Source organism: Vigna radiata, chromosome 5 (genome assembly GCF_000741045.1).
Source record: "Vigna radiata var. radiata cultivar VC1973A chromosome 5, Vradiata_ver6, whole genome shotgun sequence".
Classification (NCBI taxonomy): domain Eukaryota; kingdom Viridiplantae; phylum Streptophyta; class Magnoliopsida; order Fabales; family Fabaceae; genus Vigna; species Vigna radiata.
In genome coordinates, this window is record NC_028355.1 from 2,762,300 (window position 1) to 2,785,919 (window position 23,620).

The window sequence follows — 23,620 nt, forward strand, 5'->3', positions numbered from 1 at the left end:
CGGCGGCAGCGGACGGCCGGTGACGGTGGCCGGAGACGTTGGACAGGCTGCAGGTGGCGAGCGGCAACGGGCAGTGGCGGACAGCAACACCGGACAGCGAGACAGAAACTAGAGATTGTCCATTGAAGTATAAAGGCACAGGTTGAAAAAGAAACTTTTACGGGGGGTTGCCACCGGCGACAACAAAGACAAAGTAGAAAGGGATCAGAAAACCTGCTCTGATACCATGTTAAATATAGTGAAAATTATATATTGAAATTAATCCTTGTGTTAAATACACACATAGGGTTCTCTATTTATAATAGAAGAAATATGGGCTAAGCCCAAATACAAATGAATATGTAAGAATAAAATAAAATAAAATAAGAANAATGTTTNCCTAATAAACATATAGGGACTATATTTCCTTAATTAACATAAACACAATATAAACTAAATATAATCTCTAACAGGAGGCAAGGAACAAGCTCCCATGTGTTGATAGCATCCAAAGCAGCCAGCTTTGATAGCTTTGTCTGTTTCCAGTTGTGGTTGGCCATGACTTCACCTATGGGCTTATTAGTATAGACAAAGTCAAAAGAAGAGATAAAAAAATTAGGAAGGAGATAAAAAGTCACAATTTACAGCAAAGGCATATAAAGAGTTAAGATTATGAGTTGACTGAATACCTTTGTGAATTGCAATGGAAGGTTCAGGTGTAGGCAACATTGGTTGAAGAGTAGCTGCAACATGAGATGATGTTGGGTGATTAATGGGTGACACTTTCATTGGTACCAGTGTCCCATCAGTGGAGTGTGAGAAATGGAGGTGGAATAAGAGCAACTCTAGGTGTTAAGGGAATAAGAGGAATTTGCAAAGGGGCATCTTCAACTGTTGAAGAAAACAAGAGAATAGTCTCAGAACGTAACATCAACTGAGACTAGATACCCTTGTAGTTGAGGAGAAAAACATTGATAACATTTTTGGAGGTGAGAGTAACCAGGAAAAATACATTTTATTGATTTAACAAAGAGTTTATTTTTTAGCAGAGTGAGATCATGAACAAAACATGTGCTCCCAAAGATATGGAGAAGGACAAAATGAAGTTCCTTTTCAGGGTTCAAGGTGGAGTGGGGAATTTGATTGTGGAGAACAAATGAAAGACATGATTCATTGGATGACATGTAATAAGAAGAGCATAGCCTAGAAGTGTAAAGGAACATTAAAGTGAAGAAGAGTGCAATGTTTCCCCAAAGTGACGACTTTTGTGCCAACAACAATATTTTGTTATGATGTGTGTGCATGTGATGTTTGATGAAGAATCCCTTGAATGTAGAAAAGACTAAAACCGGGAAGACAAATATTTCTTGTATCATTAATTCGGAAATTTTTAATTTTGAAGCCGAATTGATATTCAATTTCATCTTGAAAAGTAGAGAAAACATCAAGTCACTAAATGTATCACGTAAGATGTTTTCTAATGACAAGAAAAGTGATAGACAAATTACACTTTCAAGGACTATTTTTATATTTCAATATTTTCAAGGGCTGAAGTGGTTGTTTACCCAAATTCTTTCCTTTTATGCATTGCAATATGTTTTCTTTTACTGTACACTCTGTATGCTGTCAATTTATTTTGCAGTGAGATGGTTATTCATTTTTAATTTCAGATGACTGACATCTGGTTATTAGTGAATTATGGTAATGGTTAGTTCTTTTTAATTTCAGATTATTCAAAACTTCTATTATTAGTGGAATATGGTGGCATTTGATACACTATTTTACACTTCATGTATTTACCATTAGGTAATTTGATTTAATTTCATATAAATTTATCTCAACTGCAGGTTGCACTTGACTACATTGGGAAAAGAGGAGCCACTGTTGGTGTAACCAAGGAAAAGAGAATTAAGTGAGTTTAATTGGATTTTTTAAAACCTCACAGTGATTTGTGCTGCATCCTTTATTAAGTTAGGGTTACACTTGTATCATAATCTGCAGGTATGCTAAGGAGATCCTTCAAAAGGAGATGCTTCCTCATGTTGGCATTGGGGAATATTGTGAGACCAAGAAAGCTTACTATTTTGGGTAAGTTGATTCTTTTTCATATACTGTTTTTTCATTTTGATTACATGGTGAGTATTTACTATACTGTCATTGCCCGCAGATATATCATTCACCGGCTACTACTCTGTGCACTTGGGCGGAGAGCTGAGGATGATAGGGATCATTACGGAAACAAGAGGCTGGATCTGGCCGGTCCTTTACTTGGTGGCCTTTTTAGAATGGTTTGTTTCTGATATTACCCAATTTATTTTTCTTTTACGTAATAACTTTCTGATTAGTTAATTCCTGACCATTGTAACTTGTGGGGCAGCTATTCAGAAAGCTAACAAGAGATGTCAGGGCGTATGTACAGAAGGTTTGTTCAGACTTCAAGTTACACCTATTTCTGTGTTCATTTTGCATTGCCTAAACCTTTGTACCTCATTAATGTTGTAGTGTGTTGATAATGGGAAAGATGTTAATCTGCAATTTGCTATCAAAGCAAAAACCATCACAAGTGGCCTTAAATACTCACTTGCTACTGGTAATTGGGGGCAAGCAAATGCTGCAGGGACTAGAGCTGGAGTTTCACAGGTATGAATATAAATTATTGCATTATGATTCGAGTAATTTGTTTTGCTATGTCTACTATAGAAGAAATAAGACTGATCATTTTGATCTTCTGCTTCAGGTGCTGAACCGCTTAACCTATGCATCCACTTTATCGCACTTGCGAAGACTGAATTCCCCAATAGGGCGTGAAGGTAATCTTTCTTGGTTATTCAAGCATGATCCAGCCTTCACTTTTTCCCTCTCCTCTTGTACATTGCTTGCATAAATTAATACTGTAAATGCAATAGGTATTGCTTTGTGAGTTATTTCTATAGTTCACTCAGATTATGCACTATTTCAATACTGCCTATTTATCTAAGTAGTAATTAATACTGTAATTTTTACTATTCCAGGGAAGTTGGCCAAACCAAGACAATTGCATAATTCACAATGGGGAATGATGTGTCCAGCAGAAACACCCGAAGGACAAGTGTGTATTTTGCTTTCTAAGCATACTTCATATATTACTTGTTGGAACTCATCTTTCACTCTGGTATTTATGACTGTGATTGGGCTATTATATAGGCCTGTGGACTGGTGAAGAATCTGGCATTGATGGTCTACATAACAGTTGGTTCAGCTGCATATCCTATTCTAGAGTTTTTGGAAGAATGGGGCACAGAGAATTTTGAGGTTGATGGCCTTCCTGCGTAAAGTTACTTTGTTTCTCTATCGAGTCCGTATGATTTCTATGCTTAAATTTGTTTGTTCTCCATCTGCATAGGAAATTTCTCCTGCAGTGATTCCCCAAGCAACAAAAATTTTTGTAAACGGTTGCTGGATGGGTATCCATCGTGATCCTGATATGTTGGTGAGAACATTAAGAAAGCTGAGACGACGGGTAACTACCATTTCACTCTTGATTCGTTTGGACTGCTTATTTATTTTGTTTGATTGAATCTGTCGGCAGATAGCAATTCCCCTGCTTAAAAAATTATAGCGAGACATTGTAATAGTAGGTAGGTACGATATGATAATGGTGGCACTATTTTGACTATTTGATCCTAAGACTAGCCAGATGATGCTACTTATGAAATTATACATGTGTTTATACGAATATTCATTATATTATTTCTCACATTTATATTCTCCTTTATTGTATCAATTATGAGGTCATTGGACCTATAAATACACGAGTCTGCTGGTTATTTTAGAAAATATGGGCGGCTAATTCTAAGGAAACAAATCTCTGTGATTGTGGGATTGCTTCTAAATACATAAATCGATTATTAAGAGCAAGAGATGGCTGCAATAAAGAATAAAATTACAGCAAGGATAAAATATAGAACTTCCTAAAATACAGAATGAGCAGCTTAATTTTGACATTATTTTTAGAGGAGGCCATAGTATGCGTCTTTCAAATTGTTGATTTACTGATAACTTCATGATAGAGCCATCTGAATAACCATTATTTACATTCTTTAGGGATTTGGTTGATTAAAGTTGCTTAGATGTTTTAGTTGCGGTATGACGCTGATGGTTCTCATGGTTCAGGTTGATGTTAACACTGAAGTTGGGGTTGTCAGAGATATCCGTCTTAAAGAGTTGCGTATATATACAGACTATGGTCGTTGCAGTCGTCCTTTATTCATTGTGGATAAGCAAAGGCTTCTCATAAAGAAGAAGGATATTCATGCTTTACAACAAAGGGTGAGCCAGCATTAACTTTAGTTGGAGTTGACATTGTTTCAGTAATTGTTGCTTAACTCATTATTCAATTTCTTCAGGAATCCCCTGAAGAGGGTGGATGGCATGATCTAGTGTCCAAGGGCTATATAGAATATATTGACACGGAAGAAGAAGAGACTACAATGATTTCCATGACAATTAATGTTAGTATTATAATTCTAGATTTGAAAAAAGTATACCCTTTATGGAATATGTAGGTTCCTTAATGCAGATAAAGAGGCTATAAAGCAACACAAAATAATTATTGAATAAATGTTACAGGATCTTGTACAAGCTAGGATCAATCCAGAAGAAGCATATTCTGATACGTATACTCATTGTGAAATCCACCCATCACTGATTTTGGGTGTATGTGCGTCCATCATACCATTTCCTGATCACAATCAGGTAAATATGTATTTTTGTGTGTGTATTCATTCTGATTCACATTATCCATCTCACTTATCTTATCTTTGACTGGTGCAATCAGTCCCCACGTAATACGTATCAGTCTGCAATGGGAAAGCAAGCAATGGGAATATATGTTACCAACTACCAGTTTCGGATGGTACTATTTGTTCTTTCTTGTGATTAATGAATGCCTGTTTTTCTGTACGTGTATTTTATTTTAGTTAACTCTGGATTTTACTCCATGTTTTTGCTCCATTACTTAGGACACCTTGGCCTATGTTTTATATTATCCACAAAAGCCATTGGTCACTACAAGAGCCATGGAGCATCTTCATTTCCGTCAACTCCCAGCTGGAATTGTAACATCACGCTTCCTTTCTTTATATCATTTTGTTGATAATTTAAACATTCTAATACATTTACCCCTTGTGTCTTAGAATGCCATCGTGGCCATTTCCTGTTATTCTGGTTACAATCAAGAAGATTCTGTGATCATGAACCAATCATCAATAGACCGTGGGTTCTTTCGGTCTTTGTTTTTCCGTTCATATAGGTACGAATGCCCATAATTGGATATTTTGTCCCTTCAGTTGCTATGTTTAGGATTTTTATGAATGCTGCTTTCTTTAACTTTTATAGGGATGAAGAAAAGAAGATGGGAACCCTAGTCAAAGAAGATTTTGGACGTCCAGATAGAGCTAACACCATGGTGAGAATTTTGGCTTTGGAGGCAAATGACTACTCTTGCTTTGTATTTTTATTTGGGAAAAGATATTGGTTTCTTTTTGGTGGTTTATTGGGGAGTTTGATTTTGCAGGGAATGAGACACGGTTCTTATGATAAGCTGGATGATGATGGTCTTGCACCACCAGTAAGCATATCTGTATTTATGCATTTTGTTGTCTGTTCCTGACAAACTTTACAAAGACCAATTTATTATTATTAAATAGGGCACAAGAGTATCTGGAGAGGATGTTATTATTGGGAAGACCACCCCAATATCTCAAGAGGAGGCACAGGGACAAGCTTTACGATACACTAGGCGTGATCACAGCATAAGCTTACGTCACAGTGAAACTGGAATTGTTGATCAAGTAAGTTTATCATATTCATTTACTTCATTTTACATGTTGAGTTTGAGCCTATGTTGTTGTGAATGCTTAGTGAATAAGAGGTTTTAAATTTTAATTATTAAAAAAGGAGTTGCTCGACAAAAATAAAATGTCCACATGGGAAGTAAGAGCATATCAATGTATACCAGAATCCTTAATTCTTATCGTTACTTTAATTACTGGATTATAATTTTTCTTTTGGTTTTGTAGGTTTTGCTGACAACAAATGCTGATGGATTGAGATTTGTGAAAGTCCGAGTGAGATCTGTTCGTATACCACAGATTGGTGACAAATTCAGTAGTAGACATGGTCAGAAGGGTACTGTTGGTATGACTTATACGCAAGAAGACATGCCCTGGACTGTGGAAGGCATCACCCCCGATATTATTGTCAATCCACATGCCATTCCTTCTCGAATGACAATTGGTCAGCTTATCGAGTGTATCATGGGGAAGGTGGCAGCTCACATGGGAAAAGAAGGAGATGCTACTCCTTTTACAGATGTTACTGTAAGTAGCATTCTTCCATCTAATACCCTAAACCTAACAATCTGGACCAAAAGGCAGGTGTCTGTTGTGCAGGGTAAATTATATCTTTTTATAAAAGTCTTCTGTCAATGAGTTTTCAACATCACCTGTCGATAAAATTCTTTTTTCGCGTGTTTATCTCAATACATTGAATATATATGTTGTATATGTTTAAAATTCTATCTTTTATATGTTATCCAGGTGGACAATATCAGCAAAGCTCTGCACAAATGTGGGTATCAAATGCGAGGTTTTGAGACTATGTACAATGGTCATACAGGTAGACGTCTCAGTGCAATGATTTTCCTTGGTCCTACATATTACCAAAGACTGAAGCACATGGTTGACGACAAGATCCATTCTCGTGGTCGGGGTCCTGTGCAGATCCTCACAAGGCAACCTGCTGAGGGACGGTCACGAGATGGAGGTCTCCGATTTGGAGAGATGGAACGAGATTGCATGATAGCTCATGGAGCTGCTCACTTCCTGAAGGAAAGGTTGTTTGATCAAAGTGATGCATATAGGGTTCATGTATGTGAGCAATGTGGGTTGATAGCTATTGCAAATCTCAAGAAGAATTCCTTTGAGTGCAGGGGGTGCAAAAACAAAACTGACATTGTTCAGGTGAATGATAATTTATCTCTTCTGGTAGTCGATGTCTAAACTTTTCCTTGTGCTGATTTTTTTTCCCCCCTTTGATTGTCCGTGTAGGTTTTCATTCCGTATGCTTGTAAACTCCTCTTCCAAGAGTTAATGGCTATGGCTATAGCTCCAAGAATGCTTACAAAGGACGTCAAATCTAAAAAGAAGGACCAAAAGAAGAAGGGAGCCTGATAAACATCTTTGACCAAAGCCACTTTTCTTATATTCTCGCCTCAAGCTCTCCAGAACTTGGGATATACACGGTATCTAAATTACAGGAACCTTTCGAAAGTGTTGGCAAAGTCACTAGGGAATAGTTTTGTTACATTCCTGATTGATGTTTCCCTTTGCCTAGCAGGTTGGTGCTACCCTTTTGCATTTGCTTTTACTGTTTCTCTATTCAAGGGTGCTCATTCCTAGCGATTAATATTACCAAGCAGTGTATATATAAGTAAAGAATATTTAGAATCCTTGAGCTTTCTTCTTATTCACTACAGCATAGATGGGTTAGTATTAAGAGAAAAACAAAGTTAGCGGACGTTTCTGTTACAAACTTAGACTGGGTATAACTGTACAAATGTCTTGTGTCCAATCAACCATTTATTCCAACCCCAATTTTGGCAATCCCTTTATGGTTTACTGTTAAAAGCTGTATAAAAGAAGTTAGTAGATGATTTAAATTTAGTTGTATAGCAGTTTTTAAGTTCAATTATTGTACAATTTAAAGAAATGAGCTAATTTATTTAACAATGCAGTATGTTCAATGGCTAAGGAGTTTTGTCTTCTGCCACTTCCTCCTTATACTTCACATCCTATGTGGATGCTAATTGGGATAATTGCTTACGTACCAGAAAGCAAAATCGGTTTCTATATCTTTTCAATCGTTCATGTACATCAAAAATGGGAGTCATCGGTTGTAATTTGTATCAAGCTGTGTATTGAAGTGTAGTTGCTAGTGATGTCACTTGGATTTCCATCTTCTGCTCTCATTTGTGAAAGATGTTGATAAAGATGGAAAAAATATTATAAAAATGATTTTTTTCATTTAATCTTATCTAAACAATATTTTCACTTTTTTTTTCCTCTTCCTTTCTCTCATTTTCTTTATTTACTTACTCTCCATTATATAATCTAAATAAAATATGAAAAATTTGCATTCACACCCTCCACCGGTTACGATTGTGAGGCAATCAAACAACCTACCTTATATTTCTTGGATTGTTAGTGACAGATTTTGCATCTATCTATAATTTTTTAACAAAAGGTTATATTTCTTGTAGTGTTAGTAAATTATTCCTTTTTTTAAGATACCTTTCTTGATTTCCTTCTATCCATCTATATAGAGAGATGACATGCGAAAATCTTAATTTATATTTTGATAAGAAATTTTATAGAATAATTTATTTTTACATAGAATTTGTACTCATTATACATTTTCGACAAAATTTTCCTTATGGGCAACAACTTGCCACGTGTCTGAGTTCATTATACGTTCTTTTCTGAAATGCCTTATATTTATATATACACTCTTATTTAAATACCTTTATTTATGTAATTAAAAAACTACTTTTATAGAGAATTTAAACCTATTGGATATTGGATATCTTTGACAAATATGCAGTATCTTTCAATACATTCACATCTCTTTTCAATAACTGGAATTATTTCCTTTTTTTTTTTTTATATCTCTCCCTCTGAACACACTAATAAGCAGCCGTATACATTTTCTATATTAAAACATGTTAGGAATAATATTAAAGTTAAATATTATATAAAATAAAAGATCCGTAAACTAAAGTTTTAAATTAAAAGTGATGTAAATATAAAATAATACTCAATGTTATATATATATATATATATATATATATATATATAATTTCACCAATAAAAAATTTTATACTTATATATATAAAGTTATAAATTGAATAAAAATAACAAAATTAAACATTATATAAAATATGAAAAACTCAAATATCAAACTCTTAAGATTTTTAATTAAAAGTGATGTGAAATATTATATATATATATATATATATATATATATATATATAACATTTTCCTAGTAGACCTACCAAAACAAATTTATTATGTTTTTATAGAAATGGAACTCTAAATAAATAATGAAATATGTTAAAAATGTGAGGACTCGCATAAGTAATTTTTATATCATCTTATGATTTAGATTATTACAATTTTTATTGATTAATTTGTATTCATGGTTTTGTATAAACTTGTGTTGTCCCAAATTTTTTTAACACATTTCTATTATTTAATTATAATTTATTAGAAACCAAAAAATATAAGAAACTAAATATATAAAACATGAAAACTAGAAATATAATTTGCAAGGTATGAATTATAATTTGTCCTGGACATAATTAAAAATTTGATAACTTTTTCTTTTTCTGGAGAAAAAGTTAATTTAGTTTTATTTTACTTCTGTATTCAATCTATAACAGAGAAAAAAAAAAACTTGTATATGGTTTTAAATAATGGTTCTTATAATGTATTATGATTTATGCAGTATATTATTACATTTCAACAAAAATTATCATATAAAAGGTAAAATTGAAAAATTTAAGCATACCTTTTTACAAGAATTCATTCGAAGTAACTTGTGTGTTTTTAAAAGGTAATTGTTACGGAAAACATGCTTAAGCCTATTAATGTTTGTAGAATAGATTAGTTTTTTAGCCATCAAATTAACTGCAGCTGCATTTGAATGAATATACAAAGCATTTGAATGACATTGAAAATATGCAAAGAGACCACCATGAAGCAGAAAGATGAAAAATCAAAAGGATGAGGGCAAATTGGTGAAGTTATTTTGGTTTACCTTTCTCATAATTTCAAATCTACCGAAAGAAGTTTGATTGTTGATAGTGACGACACAAATGTTTTACAAAATAACAGAAAAAATCGTTACTATAATTTATTTGAAAATTACAAAAAAAAACTTTCAAAAGAAAATGGTGTTCAAAACCAAATTTAGTTAGTATCGAAGTAAACAAAATATTGAATTACATGCAAAATTAAACACTACAAATAATGTGATGTTTTTTCTTCTAAATTTATGTCTAAAATTGTGAAAAACTAAGAACTTGAGAAAGGAAATTCAGGCTAGGCTACTTGCCTTAAGACGGGTTTACACACTCACAAGCCTGGTATGCTAATTGCAATATTTGTATGTTGAAACAACCAAACCAGCTAATAAAACGGAACAAATGAATGGTTTTGCCAAATACACAGTAAAACCATAACTGAAGTTTCTTTTTCCTTTTTTTTTAACATCAGTACTTTGAGATTCAAACAGAAATAAATAATTCACATGTAGGTCACAAACTAAACCCGGGACACAAGCCAAAAATTAGAATAAAGGAAACAAAAGAATACGTAAAAAACCAAGGCATAATTTACATATATCTTCTTGACAATTGGCTGCAGCTCTTACCTGATCATGGGAACTGAAATAGGAATCCGGTCCCAACGTCAAGTCCATGGCAGCTGCACAGGGATGGATTCAATGGCGTGGTTAGCTGCAAAGCTAACACCCAACTTATGGGCTTCCTCTTATTTTCACAAGTTTCATTCGTGCAAAGATTGATGAGTAAGCTCAAAAAGTAGATTTTTTATTTTTTTGCTGTTTTCCCAATATACATCTTTATAAATAACAAAAGTGAGAACAAAGTGAGGGGGAATCCTCAAAGTTCAAACCAAGGTCAGAAAAAGCTTACCCTGCTGGTCAGAGGTAGTGTTAGGCTCGTATTCGTATAAAAGTATTAAAGCATCTATTGCATATATAGCTACTTAACCATTCCCTGATGAAGTCTATATAAAACAAGAGTAGATGATGATATATCCCATGTTATAACATTCAATTGATCACTACAAAATCCTACTTATGTAGACACCCAAAGCTATTAAACATAAAATTGATCAAATAGGAGATTATACGAGCAAATGCACCCAGCCAAACAAACTCATCTGCAGCAGAGCATATGCAAACAAACAGCAACAAAAGCTTGACACGAGTAATTTTGTAAGGATTGTGAACTACTCATTCATGCAATCATGCATGAAAAAGTCGAGAAGAAAATAAAGCAAAAAGGAAATCTATGAAGCACCAGGCAACAACAACTTCAGAATTTTGCAATGTAAGCATATTAGCTGAAAGTCTGCCAAAAGATGGGCTCTCACATACCCTGCAACCTAATATGTTAATTGCCAGTATTTGAAAGGAACAAGAAATAATGTTGAAACAAGCAGCTAATAAAACAAAACAAATGAATGGTTTTGCCAATCACCTAGCAACACCAAAACTGAATAATATCAAAACTACAAAAGCACAAGCCCGAGTCCAGATGGTTTCAAGGCATTACGAATCCTATAATTGTACAAGTAGTAGTGAAGCTGTCCATCTCCCGGTCCAAACTTGAGCTCTTTGAGGAAACTCTCATTGTGCATCACATCCAAGGCATTGAAAACATCAAAATCCTTTTGCTTTGCTACAATTAGCACATCATTCATCAACTGAGTCAATGGGGTTTTGGTGGAGACATTATAATAAGAATAAGCAGCTTTCAAAGTTGAGTAATTTTGATTTCCAAGGATCGAAGAGGGGAGTGTATAGAAGCTGCAGAAGTCAGTGATCTCATGATTCCCCGGACTCTCCACCAAGAAACTATCCACCACATTCTCATTGGGAAGTAGCCAGTGCTCAACATCATTTTCATCAAAATCAGGTGCAACAACAAACTGGCTCAAGTAGTTTCTAAGTAGCCGAGTAACAGCCGGGACATCCCGAAGCTCCATTTTCCTGAATCCAGGGGTAACAGGAGAATCTGGCAATTTATAAAGTTTTATTGTGCGACTCATCGTCATCCTAGCACCAAGCCTTGAAAACCCGACATCAATCAGCTTCTTCGGATTCAATGATCGATGCCAATACTGACAAGTCGTGATTGGTGTTGGAAGCACAACCCCAGCTGTATAAGCCGCCTGCCAAATATTTTCCAGATGAACCCTCCTAGTCACCTCCTTGATCATAACAGGCGCAAGCCTCTTCGACCTGAGCTTCTTATGAACACACAAGAAATTGATCTCAGCCATCTTCACAACCTCCTCATTAACTCTGATCCTTGCTGGTACGCCACTGATGAAAGCAACCAACTTCTTCGAGGTCTTGGCACGCACACCAATGTGCCAACTCCGGTAATACCCCGGAACGCGCAACGCCCACCTGAGAAACTCCTTGGAATAGTTGAACCTGAACATGTTTTCATCATCCTCAACATAGTTATTCTTCAGCAGAACATAAACCTCATCACAGGTTTCCGAAGAGTCCATGTCACATGTGGTCCATTCATAAGCACTAGGAAGGTTATAAGGCTCCTGCTTAACCTCAGACAAAGGTGTGGGGGGCTCAATGGGGCCTTCAGTCAAACTTGCGTCCCCAACATCCTTGTACTGTCCAACAGGTTGTGTTTCCCAGAACTTATGCCTCTTACCAAGAGTCATTGAATCTTGGAAACTTTGCACAATGGTTTCCAACGAGGCGTTGTTGGAAACCGCTGAGTCTCCATGAACAAGATCTGGTTTTGCATTTGGAGACCCAGATGGGACACTGCTATCACCCATATCAATTATCCAAAAATCCCAACTCTGCAGAAATATAAAATAAAATAAAATAAAAACACAACCCCTGGCAGTGAAAACGAAATTAATTGAAACGGAGATTCAAGCACTGAAACAATAGAACCTTGATCCGGTGGAAACCGAAACAAAATTATAAGGCAATGGTGCGGAATTAAAATCAAAACACGAAGATTGAGAAAAGAAGCACAAATTAGAGAGTGAATGAAATTAAGATAAACTCACGATGTGGGACGAAAACGATGATTTAGATCGAAGTTGATAAAGAGTGGCGAAGAAGGATTGGAATCAGGATTACTTGGTTCGATAGCGAAAGTATCTATGTGATGTGGTTTCTGAAGAGAGGGGTCAGCAAGATGCGTGCGGAAAGAAGCATTGGGGAAGACGAAGCTACAGAACGATTATTTTTATCCCATGCGACGGGTTAACCAAGGATTCATTCTTTGGGTTATGTTAACGATAATTAACTTACCTAATTCTATATTACATTTTTATTTTTCATTTAATTCCACATCTCATGCTTTTCCAAACTTTATAAAAATATTTAGAATTTTTTTTATCCAGTACACAATTTTTAACGTTTTTTTTATAATGTATTTGAAAAAGAGTTTTCAAAGTATTTTATTTCACACACAATATGTTATTTTTAATTAAATAATATATATTACAATAATGTAAATTATCATAAATAATTAAAATTATATATTTTAATTAAATTAAGAGAGTGAATGAATATTTCAGAATATAAATAAATCAAACTCATTAGTTTTATAAATATAAAAAAAATTCTATTAATTCCTTCTTTGAGAGCAAAGAGCAAGACTTATAAAAAAAAGTGTATTTGGAAGATTTACAATAATTTTTTTCATTATGGGCCGAAGCCCAAGAGTGGTTGATTTCTGAATGAAGACTTGACCAGTGACGAGTAAAAAAGAAGGGCAAAATGGGAATGAGAAAAAAACGCTTCGAAAGAAGAGGGTGTCTTCTATAATCTTTGTTGTTCTCACAGTTCCCACTCACTTTCTCTCAGAAAACGCATTGTTCTCTCTTTCAGCGGCGTAGATCTGAGCAGTTTGGGAAACCCTAACTGCTCTCACCAACGACTTCAGCACTCTCTTTGCCTTTTTCTCCTCCGATCAACGACCTCTTTCTTCGCCTTAAGGTTCCTCTCTCTTATTCTCTATTCTCCGATGCGATGTAATCTGTCTCTTTCTAATTCTGTTGATTCAATCGATGTAGTTATTATCTTTATTTTATGATTGGATCTGCTGATGATGTTCTGGTTTGTTAGCTTCTGTTTGTTTTGTGCTCTACTAAAGCTTAGGAAGTTACTTTTAGCATCTATTTTGTTTCCTTTCTGTGCCCGTGTCATCTTATAGAGTTTTTGATTTTTTTTTTATATATTTTGCGCATGTGGAATCAAATTTATTGTTGAATTTTGGTTTTGTTTCAGACTGTGTTTTCTGTCCCTATTTTTTGGTTTCTTTAGTTTTATTTTACCTGATCTGCTTAGCATGTGTTCCTACTCGGATTGGAATTACTTGTTTGATTTTATTAGAAGTGGGACAGAGTGAAACACTTTGTGGTTGGAAACATGAGCATTTATTTGGAAGTGGTTTGTTGGAATTGCATTTGATATATGGTTTGAGTATCAATTACTTTTTGGTGTGTTATTAACAGAATGTGTATGCTCTATGTCCCGAGTTAGATTGAGAGTAAATTGATGTTAAGATGTTGATGCATTTTTTTTTAACTTTTGGGAGTTGTAAATAGAATCACTTCCGGATTTAGGACTACATTACGTTGAAAGCTTAGTTTTGTTATTATTGTATTTATGTTAATATACGGACAACGTTTTTTTTTGTCATGGTAAAATAAAATAAAGTTGTCTCCTATTTGGATGCAGTGAGAGAACATAGGAGTGGAAATATGGACTTTGCTGTTTGTTTTGGCAGTATTGGGCCATTTGAGTTGGAACTGGGCTTTGATGGGTAGAATGCTAATTAAATATTCTCTAATAAATGGTGTCATAATACTATTTCTTTCCATCATCTTGCAGTCATGGCAGGACTGGCACCTGAGGTATCACAGTTTGATGGTCGTCATTATGATAACAAGTTGAATGAGTTGTAAGATTTTCCTTAATTTTTGTTTTACTTTTGGTTATTGTTATTCAAAGTAATTGTTGTAGAATTATTTTCAAGTTTCAGTCTAATTTTACACATATAGATGCAATGTGATTATAATTTTATTGGTTTGATTGTCATGATTTAATGGCTACAGGCTTACATCTGATGGACAGGATTTCTTCACATCCTACGATGAGGTTTATGAAAGTTTTGATGCTATGGGTTTACAAGAAAATCTTCTGAGAGGCATTTATGCATATGGTAGATTCAGCTTTCTTTATACCCTCTATTTTTTTATATCTATATTTTACGAATAAAGTTAGATGTATTAGTATTTTATTTACTGTGATTGTGATGACAATTTCATTCTGGTTTTATGGACTGGAATTTCTCTGCTGTCTTTTTATATCTCTCAAATAGATGTATGGTCATATTGTTACTCTTTAGTAACAGTGAATGTCTTTATCCCACTTTATCTTTCCTTTAAATTCTTTTTTATTAATATTACATTCCCAATAGTCATATTCCTATATATTTTAAAAAGTGGTTGTTTAAATTTTACTATCATTGGAATATTTTTTGATTTCAAATTTATTTAGAGTTTACTTAGTAAAAATTATAATTATAAGAGTAATAGTAAATAATTTCCCCGTATTTCCATGAGAATACCACTTTCACATCCCCTTGGAATGAAAACTACCTAAAGCATGGGAATAATGGTTTCCTTGGAATAGAAGATACTTGGCAATCACTTTGATAGCCTTCTTCTAACATAAATGAGAATAAATATTCTTACCTTTATACTCCTTGAAATGAAAGATTACGTGTAACAAGGGCCCCTTTGTGCTTATTGTGCTGCCGCTGATGTTTGATAGTTTGTGTGTATTTAAACTAGTTTGATTTGTGTTTTAGGTTTTGAGAAGCCATCAGCTATTCAGCAAAGGGGAATAGTTCCATTCTGCAAGGGACTTGATGTTATACAACAGGCTCAGTCTGGAACTGGAAAGACAGCAACTTTCTGTTCTGGAATTCTGCAGCAACTTGACTATAATGTTACAGAATGCCAAGCCTTGGTTTTAGCACCAACTCGGGAGCTTGCTCAGCAGATTGAGAAGGTTATGCGGGCACTTGGAGATTATCTTGGTGTTAAGGTGCATGCATGTGTGGGAGGTACCAGTGTCCGTGAAGACCAACGCATCCTATCAAGTGGTGTTCATGTTGTTGTTGGTACTCCTGGTCGTGTATTTGATATGCTGCGCAGACAGTCACTTAGACCAGATTACATCAAGATGTTTGTATTGGATGAGGCTGATGAAATGCTTTCCCGTGGTTTTAAAGATCAGGTTCTTATTTCATGGCTTATGCTAGTAGCTATTGTATTTTCTGTCTTAGATATGTCACGCCCACACAATTGTTTCTTGTTGTTTATTTATAATTTATCAAAATACAAAAATAGATAAAAGATATGACATGTTGCTCATGTTCATCAAGTTTCTTCATTGAATTCATTCTATTTTCTTATTTGCTTATTTTCTAAAACTATATCTTTACTTGTATGCTTGTTATGCATATGATTTTCCTTATGTTATCAGCAGTAACCATAGAGCTTAAATTTAATTGTAAGTTTATTTAAATTACCTTTGATATTTTATTTTTTTGGCAAACTTGTTTAGTGTCATTAAAACTTTAAATTAAAATATTTTTCCAGATCTATGATATATTCCAGCTACTTCCAACCAAGATTCAAGTGGGAGTTTTCTCTGCTACGATGCCTCCTGAGGCACTTGAGATCACCAGGAAATTTATGAACAAACCAGTGAGGATCCTGGTGAAGCGTGATGAGCTCACCTTGGAGGGTATTAAGCAGTTTTATGTCAATGTTGACAAAGAGGAATGGAAGCTTGACACACTCTGTGATCTTTATGAGACATTGGCAATTACTCAAAGTGTCATTTTCGTCAACACCAGAAGAAAGGTTGATTGGCTGACTGACAAGATGCGCAGCCGTGACCACACAGTCTCAGCAACTCACGGAGACATGGACCAGAATACCAGAGACATTATTATGCGTGAATTCCGCTCTGGGTCTTCCCGTGTTTTAATAACTACTGATCTTTTGGCTCGTGGTATTGATGTCCAGCAAGTGTCTTTAGTTATAAATTATGATCTCCCAACACAGCCCGAGAATTATCTCCATCGTATTGGTCGTAGTGGGAGGTTTGGCAGGAAAGGTGTTGCCATCAATTTTGTCACAAAGGATGACGAGAAAATGCTGTACGACATTCAGAAGTTTTACAATGTGCTAATTGAAGAGCTGCCTTCAAATGTTGCCGAACTCCTTTGATGATTTTTGTTCCATCATAATAGAAGGAAGTTGGTTTCAGAGGTAAGTGTTATGTAATGTTTCTTTTCTTTTTTGCCCCTTTTGTTGTATTTCTGCTAAACCTTGTTTGACTTTTTCAATAGGTGTAGTAATTTAATTTACATTGTCAGTACTTACAATGTGGAATCACATTATTGTCCGAATGGTGTATTGATAGTTGCACCTTTCTAACAACCAGGGTTTTCAATTTTATGTTTTGGTAGTTTTAACATTTGTTCATTTTTTCAATGTATTCATAGTTCATCGTGGCATGGCACGTGAAACATTAATTTAATGGCGGTGTCCCTGGTACACCCATTTTTGAGGTCCAGGGATTACATATGTTTTTTTAAAGAAACACTTATTTCTATTGGGTGCTTCATTTCCTCAATTATAAAAATGGTGTTAATAAAATGTACTGGTCATTGATAATGTGTTTCCTCCAACTGATTCAGCGAGACCAATGAATAAAGAGCTATTTTACCAAAAGTAGATAACCAGAAGCTAGATAACTCGCCCCACAACAATCCTCGCATCCTTCGTTGGTAGCTTTTACAATTGGGATAGCAAATAGTAAACTTGTGAACAAAATGATATTGAAATTGCAAAAGATTTTAAAATTGTGATCATTTGAATCTTGAGCAACCTTACAGGGAATTCCGATGTATCGTCATGGTTTGAAATTAAATGTCAATGGACTCGTATTTTAATATTGATACCCGTGTGTAAAGGAGAATAAAACCAGTTTTATAGTAGGTTCCACTTGTATTCAGTGTCTTTGATTATCGCGTTTAATAAGCAAAGGGCCGGAAGTCATGGTTGGTCATTGAGTATTATCAAATGTAGTTTTTTCAAAATTTAAAATGCTTAAAGATCAAGAGGAGCAATGTAACCGAAGGCTGACTCATTAACCTGCAACAATCAAAATAATGTAAAATTTAATGTGCGGCGTTTTTAGTTGATATTGGAGAATGAATGAATACCACGTAAAGAAAATATTAATGTAAACTTTTAATATAAAGAAAGCACAAAATTGCCTAGTATGGATTAAGAGCCTGGGACGTAGCAATTTAATGGAGCATTCATTTTTTTTTATTGCTTGAGAAACAAAAGTCCGCGTTCACGTGTCAACGGAAAGGTTGCCTCCCGCGTAATATATACGTGTGCTCTGCTCTTCTTCAATACCGTCTTCGCCTTTCCCATGTTTAGTTCCATTACAAAATAACTGCTCTAAGAAAGAAGCAACGAAAATCTTAAAAACAAGAATAAATAAACAGAACGCAAAAATAATATTCTTCTTCTCTCACATGCCACCTCTTCTTCGTCACACCACCACCTCACCCATTGTTTTCCCTTTTATTTTTAACCAAACATCTATAATTTAAATTTTTTCACTTTACTCTCTCTCACGACATTTCTCGCCACTTAACCGAAATTCCTTTCGAATCTTTCTCTTGATTGATTCTGATTCTTCTCTCTCTCTCTCTCTTTCTCTCTTTCTGTATAAATTAAACACATTAGCAGTCTTTTTTTTCCAAAATAAACGAACCGTTTTGCACTGCCACGTGAGTGCCGTGTGGCAACAGACCATACAAACCGTTAATCCTCGCCGATGGCGATCTCCGACGCGCCTGAAAGCGTAGGCACCGCCACCGGTCAAACCGACTCAGATCTCAGACTGCTTTCTCTGCGGCACAGGTCCAGCGCCACCTCCCCGGCCAGCTTCTTCGATGCCGAAGTCGCCGCCAGAGCTTCTGGCTCCCAGGAATCCTTGAACAACAAAAACGTCGAGGACAATAAAGATTGCAAGTCCAATCATGCAGCCTCCGATCATAATATTGTCAACAATGACGCTCGGAAAGAGCACGGAGAACAAGTCATCGATGTCAAATACGCTTACCGTCCCTCCGTTCCTGCTCACCGCAGAATCAAGGAGAGCCCGCTCAGCTCCGATAACATTTTCAGACAGGTATTTTTCTTGTGCCATTGTTTGATTTCAATCGTCCATGACAAGTTTCGTGCCTCGTAGTAGTCCACCGAATTGAAGAAAATGAAAATGGCGACCTAAACTGTTTTCAGGAGTTTTTAACGATCATAACAATTATTAAAATTATCTAGTGTTTGTGCTATTGCCTCCACTAGATGTCATTGAGTCAGGGATTTTGTAGTTGAGACAATTATATACTCTGCTTTAAATATTTAATTCAAATTATGGAAACATTGTAATTTGCCTACGTATAAATGATTGTATATGAATTTAATGTTTTTTTTTTGTTGACTGAATTCCCAGGTCTGTAAGTCTTAGTTGCATGCTTCTTTTTAATTTACGATCACGAGTACTGGTTGTTAACTGTCAATTTTTGTGTTTCATTAAATATAAATTGAGAGATTCTAGTTTACTTTAGAGGGGAATGATTACTAATAGCCATTAATCAATGTGTTACAGAGTCACGCAGGACTGTTCAATCTCTGTATAGTAGTTCTTGTTGCGGTGAACAGCAGACTTATCATTGAGAACTTAATGAAGGTATCCTCTTCCATTTTTTTTCCAATCATGCTAGATTTGGATCTTTAAAATGTAAGCATACATTAAGCTCTGTATGATTGTTTTAACTTCTTTATCTCTGTGCACGTTTCTTGTATTATGTGTTTGCAGTATGGTTGGTTAATTAAGTATGGCTTTTGGTTTAGTTCAAAATCATTGAGAGATTGGCCCCTCTTCATGTGCTGGTATGCCTAATGAATCCCCTGAGGAATAGATTATGCTGTATATATTTTGAGGATGAAATCTTAAATTCTCAGACATTCTGAAACTGTTTATATGCTATGTTTGCAGTCTTAGTCTTAACATATTTCCACTTGCTGCCTTTATAGTGGAAAGGTTGGCACAGCAAAAGTATATTTCTGAACGGGTAAGTGGTCCGGTCACTAGCTAAGTTTTTATTACAATTTACAAGAAAAAAATATGTGATCAAACATCAATTCTTTTATTCTTCTACAAGTCACAATAATTTCAGAATATGACATGAAATAATTTAATCACGTGTTTTTTATATTTACATGCATGGAAATGTTGAATTGAATATTGCAGGTTGTTGTTTTACTTCATCTAGTTATCTCAACTGTTGAATTATCCTACCCAGTTTTAGTAATACTCAGGTCAGTGTAGTCTTGAAAAGGTATTCCAGGTTTTCAATTTATTCTTTCATTGTCATTTGTTATTTTACGCCATGTCATAGTAAATTCTTTAAGTATTTGTGAATATAATATGAAATTAACATGAGAAAAGACAGTATAGTCACAAGATAATGTCATATTCAGGAAGGAATTATAGTATTTTAATTTTTGGCATTTCGGGAAAAGATTTGCCAACTTTACCTAGTGGGATGGAACTTGTATTTGAGAAGAGATTTAATGCCCTTTGGTGACACCTCATTTAACATTTGGTTCATAAAATTTTTGAAACTAGATTGATTATCTTTGAAATTATTGTTTGAAATAGAAAGGTTTATAGTGGGATCAGGGGCAGTTATGACACTTAATGGAATAAATTAAGAGTAGTTACATATTAAATCTGTATATTGTTTTTATCAGGTTCAGTTATGTATTTTAGAAGTAGCTTTTTTATGTATGGTCTGATGATAGGCAATTTTTGAGTTTTGTGCAAGCGGTTATTATTTAAATTCGTATTAAGAAAGCTCTGCTGGAAAGGTGGCAAGAAGAGTGTATTTGGAAGTTCTTTGGAGAGAGTTATTATCTGAAGGAGTTGTCACAATTCAGGGAATATTTCAGCTGTATTTTTTCGTTTAATTAGTGTGCCTGAATCTCAAATTTCAGTGTTCTATCAGGTTATGTCAAAGGAAAAATTGAAAACAACTTTTTTGCTTTTTCAACGTACTTTGTGATAAAAGCTACAGCCTAGTCTATTAAAACCATTTAAAGAGTTATCATATGCTGCAGATGCATTTGACTGACATCCATGTAACATCTGCAATCACTTAATTAACCATAGGATCAAAGTAAAATCCCATTGCCATTAACAGAAATGGTGATTACATATTTGTCTTTCTTTTTAGACATTGTTTTCCTTATAAGGAATATGGTAAAGAGGTCTGCTTGTTGGATGTAATGGCTGTAGCCTTTGGAATGGTTCATTTCTTAGATACCAATATAGCAAAGATAGCTCATGGATATTTTACTTTTTCTGGGCAGGTGTGATTCAGCTTTTGTATCCGGTGTCACGTTGATGCTATTTACTTGCATTGTGTGGTTAAAATTGGTGTCATATGCCCATACAAACTATGACATGAGAGCACTTGCTGTTTCAAAAGAAAAGGTAGTCATTGAGTTTCACTTGCTGATAAAATCATATCCTATACACTTTATGGATGCTTAGTTTTTGAACAGGATGAATTACCAAACTGTAGTTGTGGTTCTTGTGTTCTAAAACTAAATCATATGAAAAGTACGGTTTTTTTTATCATGATCAATGTAAGATAAATGTTCTGTTTCCCCCCTTATTCAATAATGATTCCCTGCGTTATAGGGAGAAACATTACCCAATACTTTGATTATGGAGCATCCATATACTGTGACGATTGGGAGTTTGGCATACTTCATGGTTGCACCTACATTGTGCTATCAGGTAGTGTAAGCATTTTAAGTGAGTTGTTTACTTTCTGTTTGCAAAATTATTTTTATTGTTGTTGTAGCATTTTGGATGCACCTCTCACTGACATTTGAGTGTACTTTTTTTCCAACTGAAGAACATAAAGACACTATTTTATGGACTTTTTTGCACCAGTGTCATTGGTGTTTTATGCATTTTAGGTCTTTAGGGCTGCAGTCTGAATCCATACATGCTGAGTGTCATGATTTTAATGGAAAGAGTAAATATTTCTAAAGCATGGTAATTTTTTCTTAGTCAGCTCAAGACACTGCATGATGAAATATGTTGCAGAACTACCAAAGTTTACTATCCTGCTTCACCTGTATCTTCCTACTCAATACTAAACCCGTAACATTCCTCTGTTGTAATGAGACTTTTTTGTCATATCCTGTTTGTTGCATCTTCATCCATCCTCTAATTTTGAAGGGGTGGAATAGGACTTGCTGATCTGGTTAAATTTTAAATGGGTAGGCAGTTGTTTCTCATTTTATCCTGGTGCTAGAGATCGTTTTAGGAACCTGCTATAACATCACTGATAACATGAAAGGGTATATTTATGGGATTCTTACTTAGACTGGTGGGCTTTGTCAGCTTCAGTTGTTATTGGTGTTTTTTTATGGAGAAAATGTGCTGTTCACTATATTTTTTGCTTGGTCAATAGGAAAAGAGCAGGAAGAAGATTGTAATATGTTCACCATGGTAGGATTAAGTTGTGAAATTTCACAGATATTGTTTAAGCATTTTCTGCTGTTCACTTGTTTCTGCACTTGCCAAAATGCATTTGTGTGTTGATTTCTACCATGCAATTTTTACTCATGCATTTTACACTTAAAATGTCCTTTGTGATAAATTACTGTTACAGACAAGCTATCCTCGCACCCCTTCTGTTCGAAAGGGTTGGGTGTTTCGTCAACTTGTCAAGCTGATAATATTTACTGGAGTAATGGGATTTATAATAGAGCAAGTAAGCGCTGCCCTTTAACAAATTTAGTGTTTATTGTTACCCTTTCTCTCCTCTAATTTCCATTCACTAATTCTATGGTGTCATTTTGTTCATTACTCTGCAGTATATGAATCCAATTGTACAAAATTCACATCATCCTTTGAAAGGAAACCTTCTATATGCCATTGAAAGAATACTGAAGCTTTCTGTTCCCAATGTATATGTGTGGCTCTGCATGTTCTACTGCTTTTTCCATCTTTGGTATGTATTTCCTCTCTCTTTTTTCTGTGTATGTTCTTTTTGAAAAATAATGTTCGCATGAAGTTGATGTTACAAGAAATTGAAGAATTGTATCTATTAATTCTTGTGTATTTCCTCTCTTTTTTTCATGCATATGCTCTTTTGAAAAAAATATCCACATACTGTTACAATAAATTGAAGAATTTTATATCTCGGTGTTTGTGTTTATTGCTATGAAGATTGAAGTGCAACAGCACTTGCAATGGCCAAAACTTGACTTCATCCTTGGAAATTTTCTTATGATGTTGTTTCTTTTAGGTGTCTAATTGCAACATTGATTAATATATCTAGCTGTTTAAAAAGCATGTATATGGTTTTTGTTGTCTAAAGTATATGATTTTTAAGATGTAATATTAAGTTTGAGACTGTTTGGGGGGAGGTTCGACACACACATAGATCTCCACACATGGTAAGATATTGTTCGCTTTGGGCCAAGCCCTCACGGCTTTGCTTTTGGTACCACTCCAAAAGGAGTCTTACCATTGGAGATATCTATGTGTATATAAACCCTTCTTTCACTCAATGTGGGACTTTGTTTGCACTCCAACATCCTCCCTCAAACAAAGG

General features: G+C 34.9%; 4 protein-coding genes across 7 annotated transcripts in view; 3 read left to right on the forward strand and 1 right to left on the reverse strand.

Moving 5' to 3' along the window:
• Window positions 1–7,983, forward strand: part of LOC106762532 (DNA-directed RNA polymerase II subunit RPB2) — a 13,402-nt gene extending 5,419 nt beyond the window's left edge. Inside the window, exons 5-26 of one of the 4 annotated variants that reach the window (XR_001375823.2) lie at window positions 1,827–1,891; window positions 1,981–2,067; window positions 2,147–2,267; window positions 2,357–2,401; window positions 2,482–2,619; window positions 2,717–2,789; window positions 2,991–3,067; window positions 3,163–3,270; window positions 3,362–3,478; window positions 4,132–4,287; window positions 4,365–4,469; window positions 4,588–4,713; window positions 4,796–4,873; window positions 4,980–5,075; window positions 5,154–5,269; window positions 5,356–5,425; window positions 5,534–5,587; window positions 5,667–5,810; window positions 6,039–6,338; window positions 6,558–6,980; window positions 7,068–7,356; window positions 7,754–7,983. Coding sequence is in view for 2 of the 4 variants with exons in the window: in XM_014646500.2 (XP_014501986.1) it covers window positions 1,827–1,891; window positions 1,981–2,067; window positions 2,147–2,267; window positions 2,357–2,401; window positions 2,482–2,619; window positions 2,717–2,789; window positions 2,991–3,067; window positions 3,163–3,270; window positions 3,362–3,478; window positions 4,132–4,287; window positions 4,365–4,469; window positions 4,588–4,713; window positions 4,796–4,873; window positions 4,980–5,075; window positions 5,154–5,269; window positions 5,356–5,425; window positions 5,534–5,587; window positions 5,667–5,810; window positions 6,039–6,338; window positions 6,558–6,980; window positions 7,068–7,190 (2,622 nt within the window). In the remaining 2 variants the exon portion in view is untranslated. Of the gene's footprint in view, window positions 1–1,826; window positions 1,892–1,980; window positions 2,068–2,146; window positions 2,268–2,356; window positions 2,402–2,481; window positions 2,620–2,716; window positions 2,790–2,990; window positions 3,068–3,162; window positions 3,271–3,361; window positions 3,479–4,131; window positions 4,288–4,364; window positions 4,470–4,587; window positions 4,714–4,795; window positions 4,874–4,979; window positions 5,076–5,153; window positions 5,270–5,355; window positions 5,426–5,533; window positions 5,588–5,666; window positions 5,811–6,038; window positions 6,412–6,557; window positions 6,981–7,067; window positions 7,708–7,753 lie in introns of those variants that run through there. The other 3 variants (XR_001375824.2, XM_014646500.2, XM_022780463.1) reach the window with 3 other exon arrangements.
• A 3,111-nt stretch (window positions 7,984–11,094) lies between these two features.
• Window positions 11,095–13,095, reverse strand: LOC106759662 (glycylpeptide N-tetradecanoyltransferase 1). The gene is made up of 2 exons (XM_014642950.2): window positions 12,876–13,095; window positions 11,095–12,659 (listed from the first exon to the last, which is right to left on the reverse strand). The coding sequence occupies exon 2, from the start codon at window positions 12,633–12,635 to the stop codon at window positions 11,334–11,336; it is 1,302 nt and encodes a 433-aa protein (XP_014498436.1). The 5' UTR covers window positions 12,636–12,659; window positions 12,876–13,095; the 3' UTR covers window positions 11,095–11,333.
• A 536-nt stretch (window positions 13,096–13,631) lies between these two features.
• LOC106762311 (eukaryotic initiation factor 4A-15) lies at window positions 13,632–17,373 on the forward strand. Its single transcript, XM_014646146.2, has 5 exons — window positions 13,632–13,812; window positions 14,710–14,779; window positions 14,934–15,040; window positions 15,692–16,122; window positions 16,488–17,373. The coding sequence occupies exons 2-5, from the start codon at window positions 14,712–14,714 to the stop codon at window positions 17,121–17,123; spliced, it is 1,242 nt and encodes a 413-aa protein (XP_014501632.1). The 5' UTR covers window positions 13,632–13,812; window positions 14,710–14,711; the 3' UTR covers window positions 17,124–17,373.
• Window positions 17,374–18,239: 866 nt separating this feature from the next.
• LOC106759755 (diacylglycerol O-acyltransferase 1C) overlaps window positions 18,240–23,620 on the forward strand; it is a 12,861-nt gene continuing 7,480 nt past the window's right edge. Inside the window, exons 1-9 of the mRNA XM_014643086.2 lie at window positions 18,240–19,110; window positions 19,588–19,668; window positions 19,798–19,871; window positions 19,978–20,053; window positions 20,233–20,300; window positions 21,354–21,477; window positions 21,688–21,786; window positions 22,673–22,774; window positions 22,878–23,014. Coding sequence (XP_014498572.1) covers window positions 18,754–19,110; window positions 19,588–19,668; window positions 19,798–19,871; window positions 19,978–20,053; window positions 20,233–20,300; window positions 21,354–21,477; window positions 21,688–21,786; window positions 22,673–22,774; window positions 22,878–23,014 — 1,118 coding nt within the window. The 5' untranslated portion in view covers window positions 18,240–18,753. The remainder of the gene's footprint in view (window positions 19,111–19,587; window positions 19,669–19,797; window positions 19,872–19,977; window positions 20,054–20,232; window positions 20,301–21,353; window positions 21,478–21,687; window positions 21,787–22,672; window positions 22,775–22,877; window positions 23,015–23,620) is intronic.

Excerpts from the sequence above, each read along its gene's own strand:
- LOC106759662 (XM_014642950.2), bottom strand. The coding sequence starts at position 12,635 with ATGGGTGATAGCAGTGTCCCATCTGGGTCTCCAAATGCAAAACCAGAT.
- LOC106762311 (XM_014646146.2), top strand. The coding sequence starts at position 14,712 with ATGGCAGGACTGGCACCTGAGGTATCACAGTTTGATGGTCGTCATTAT. Across the intron at positions 14,780-14,933 it reads GATAACAAGTTGAATGAGTT|GCTTACATCTGATGGACAGG; the intron begins GTAAGATTTTCC and ends TAATGGCTACAG. Across the intron at positions 16,123-16,487 it reads CCCGTGGTTTTAAAGATCAG|ATCTATGATATATTCCAGCT; the intron begins GTTCTTATTTCA and ends ATATTTTTCCAG.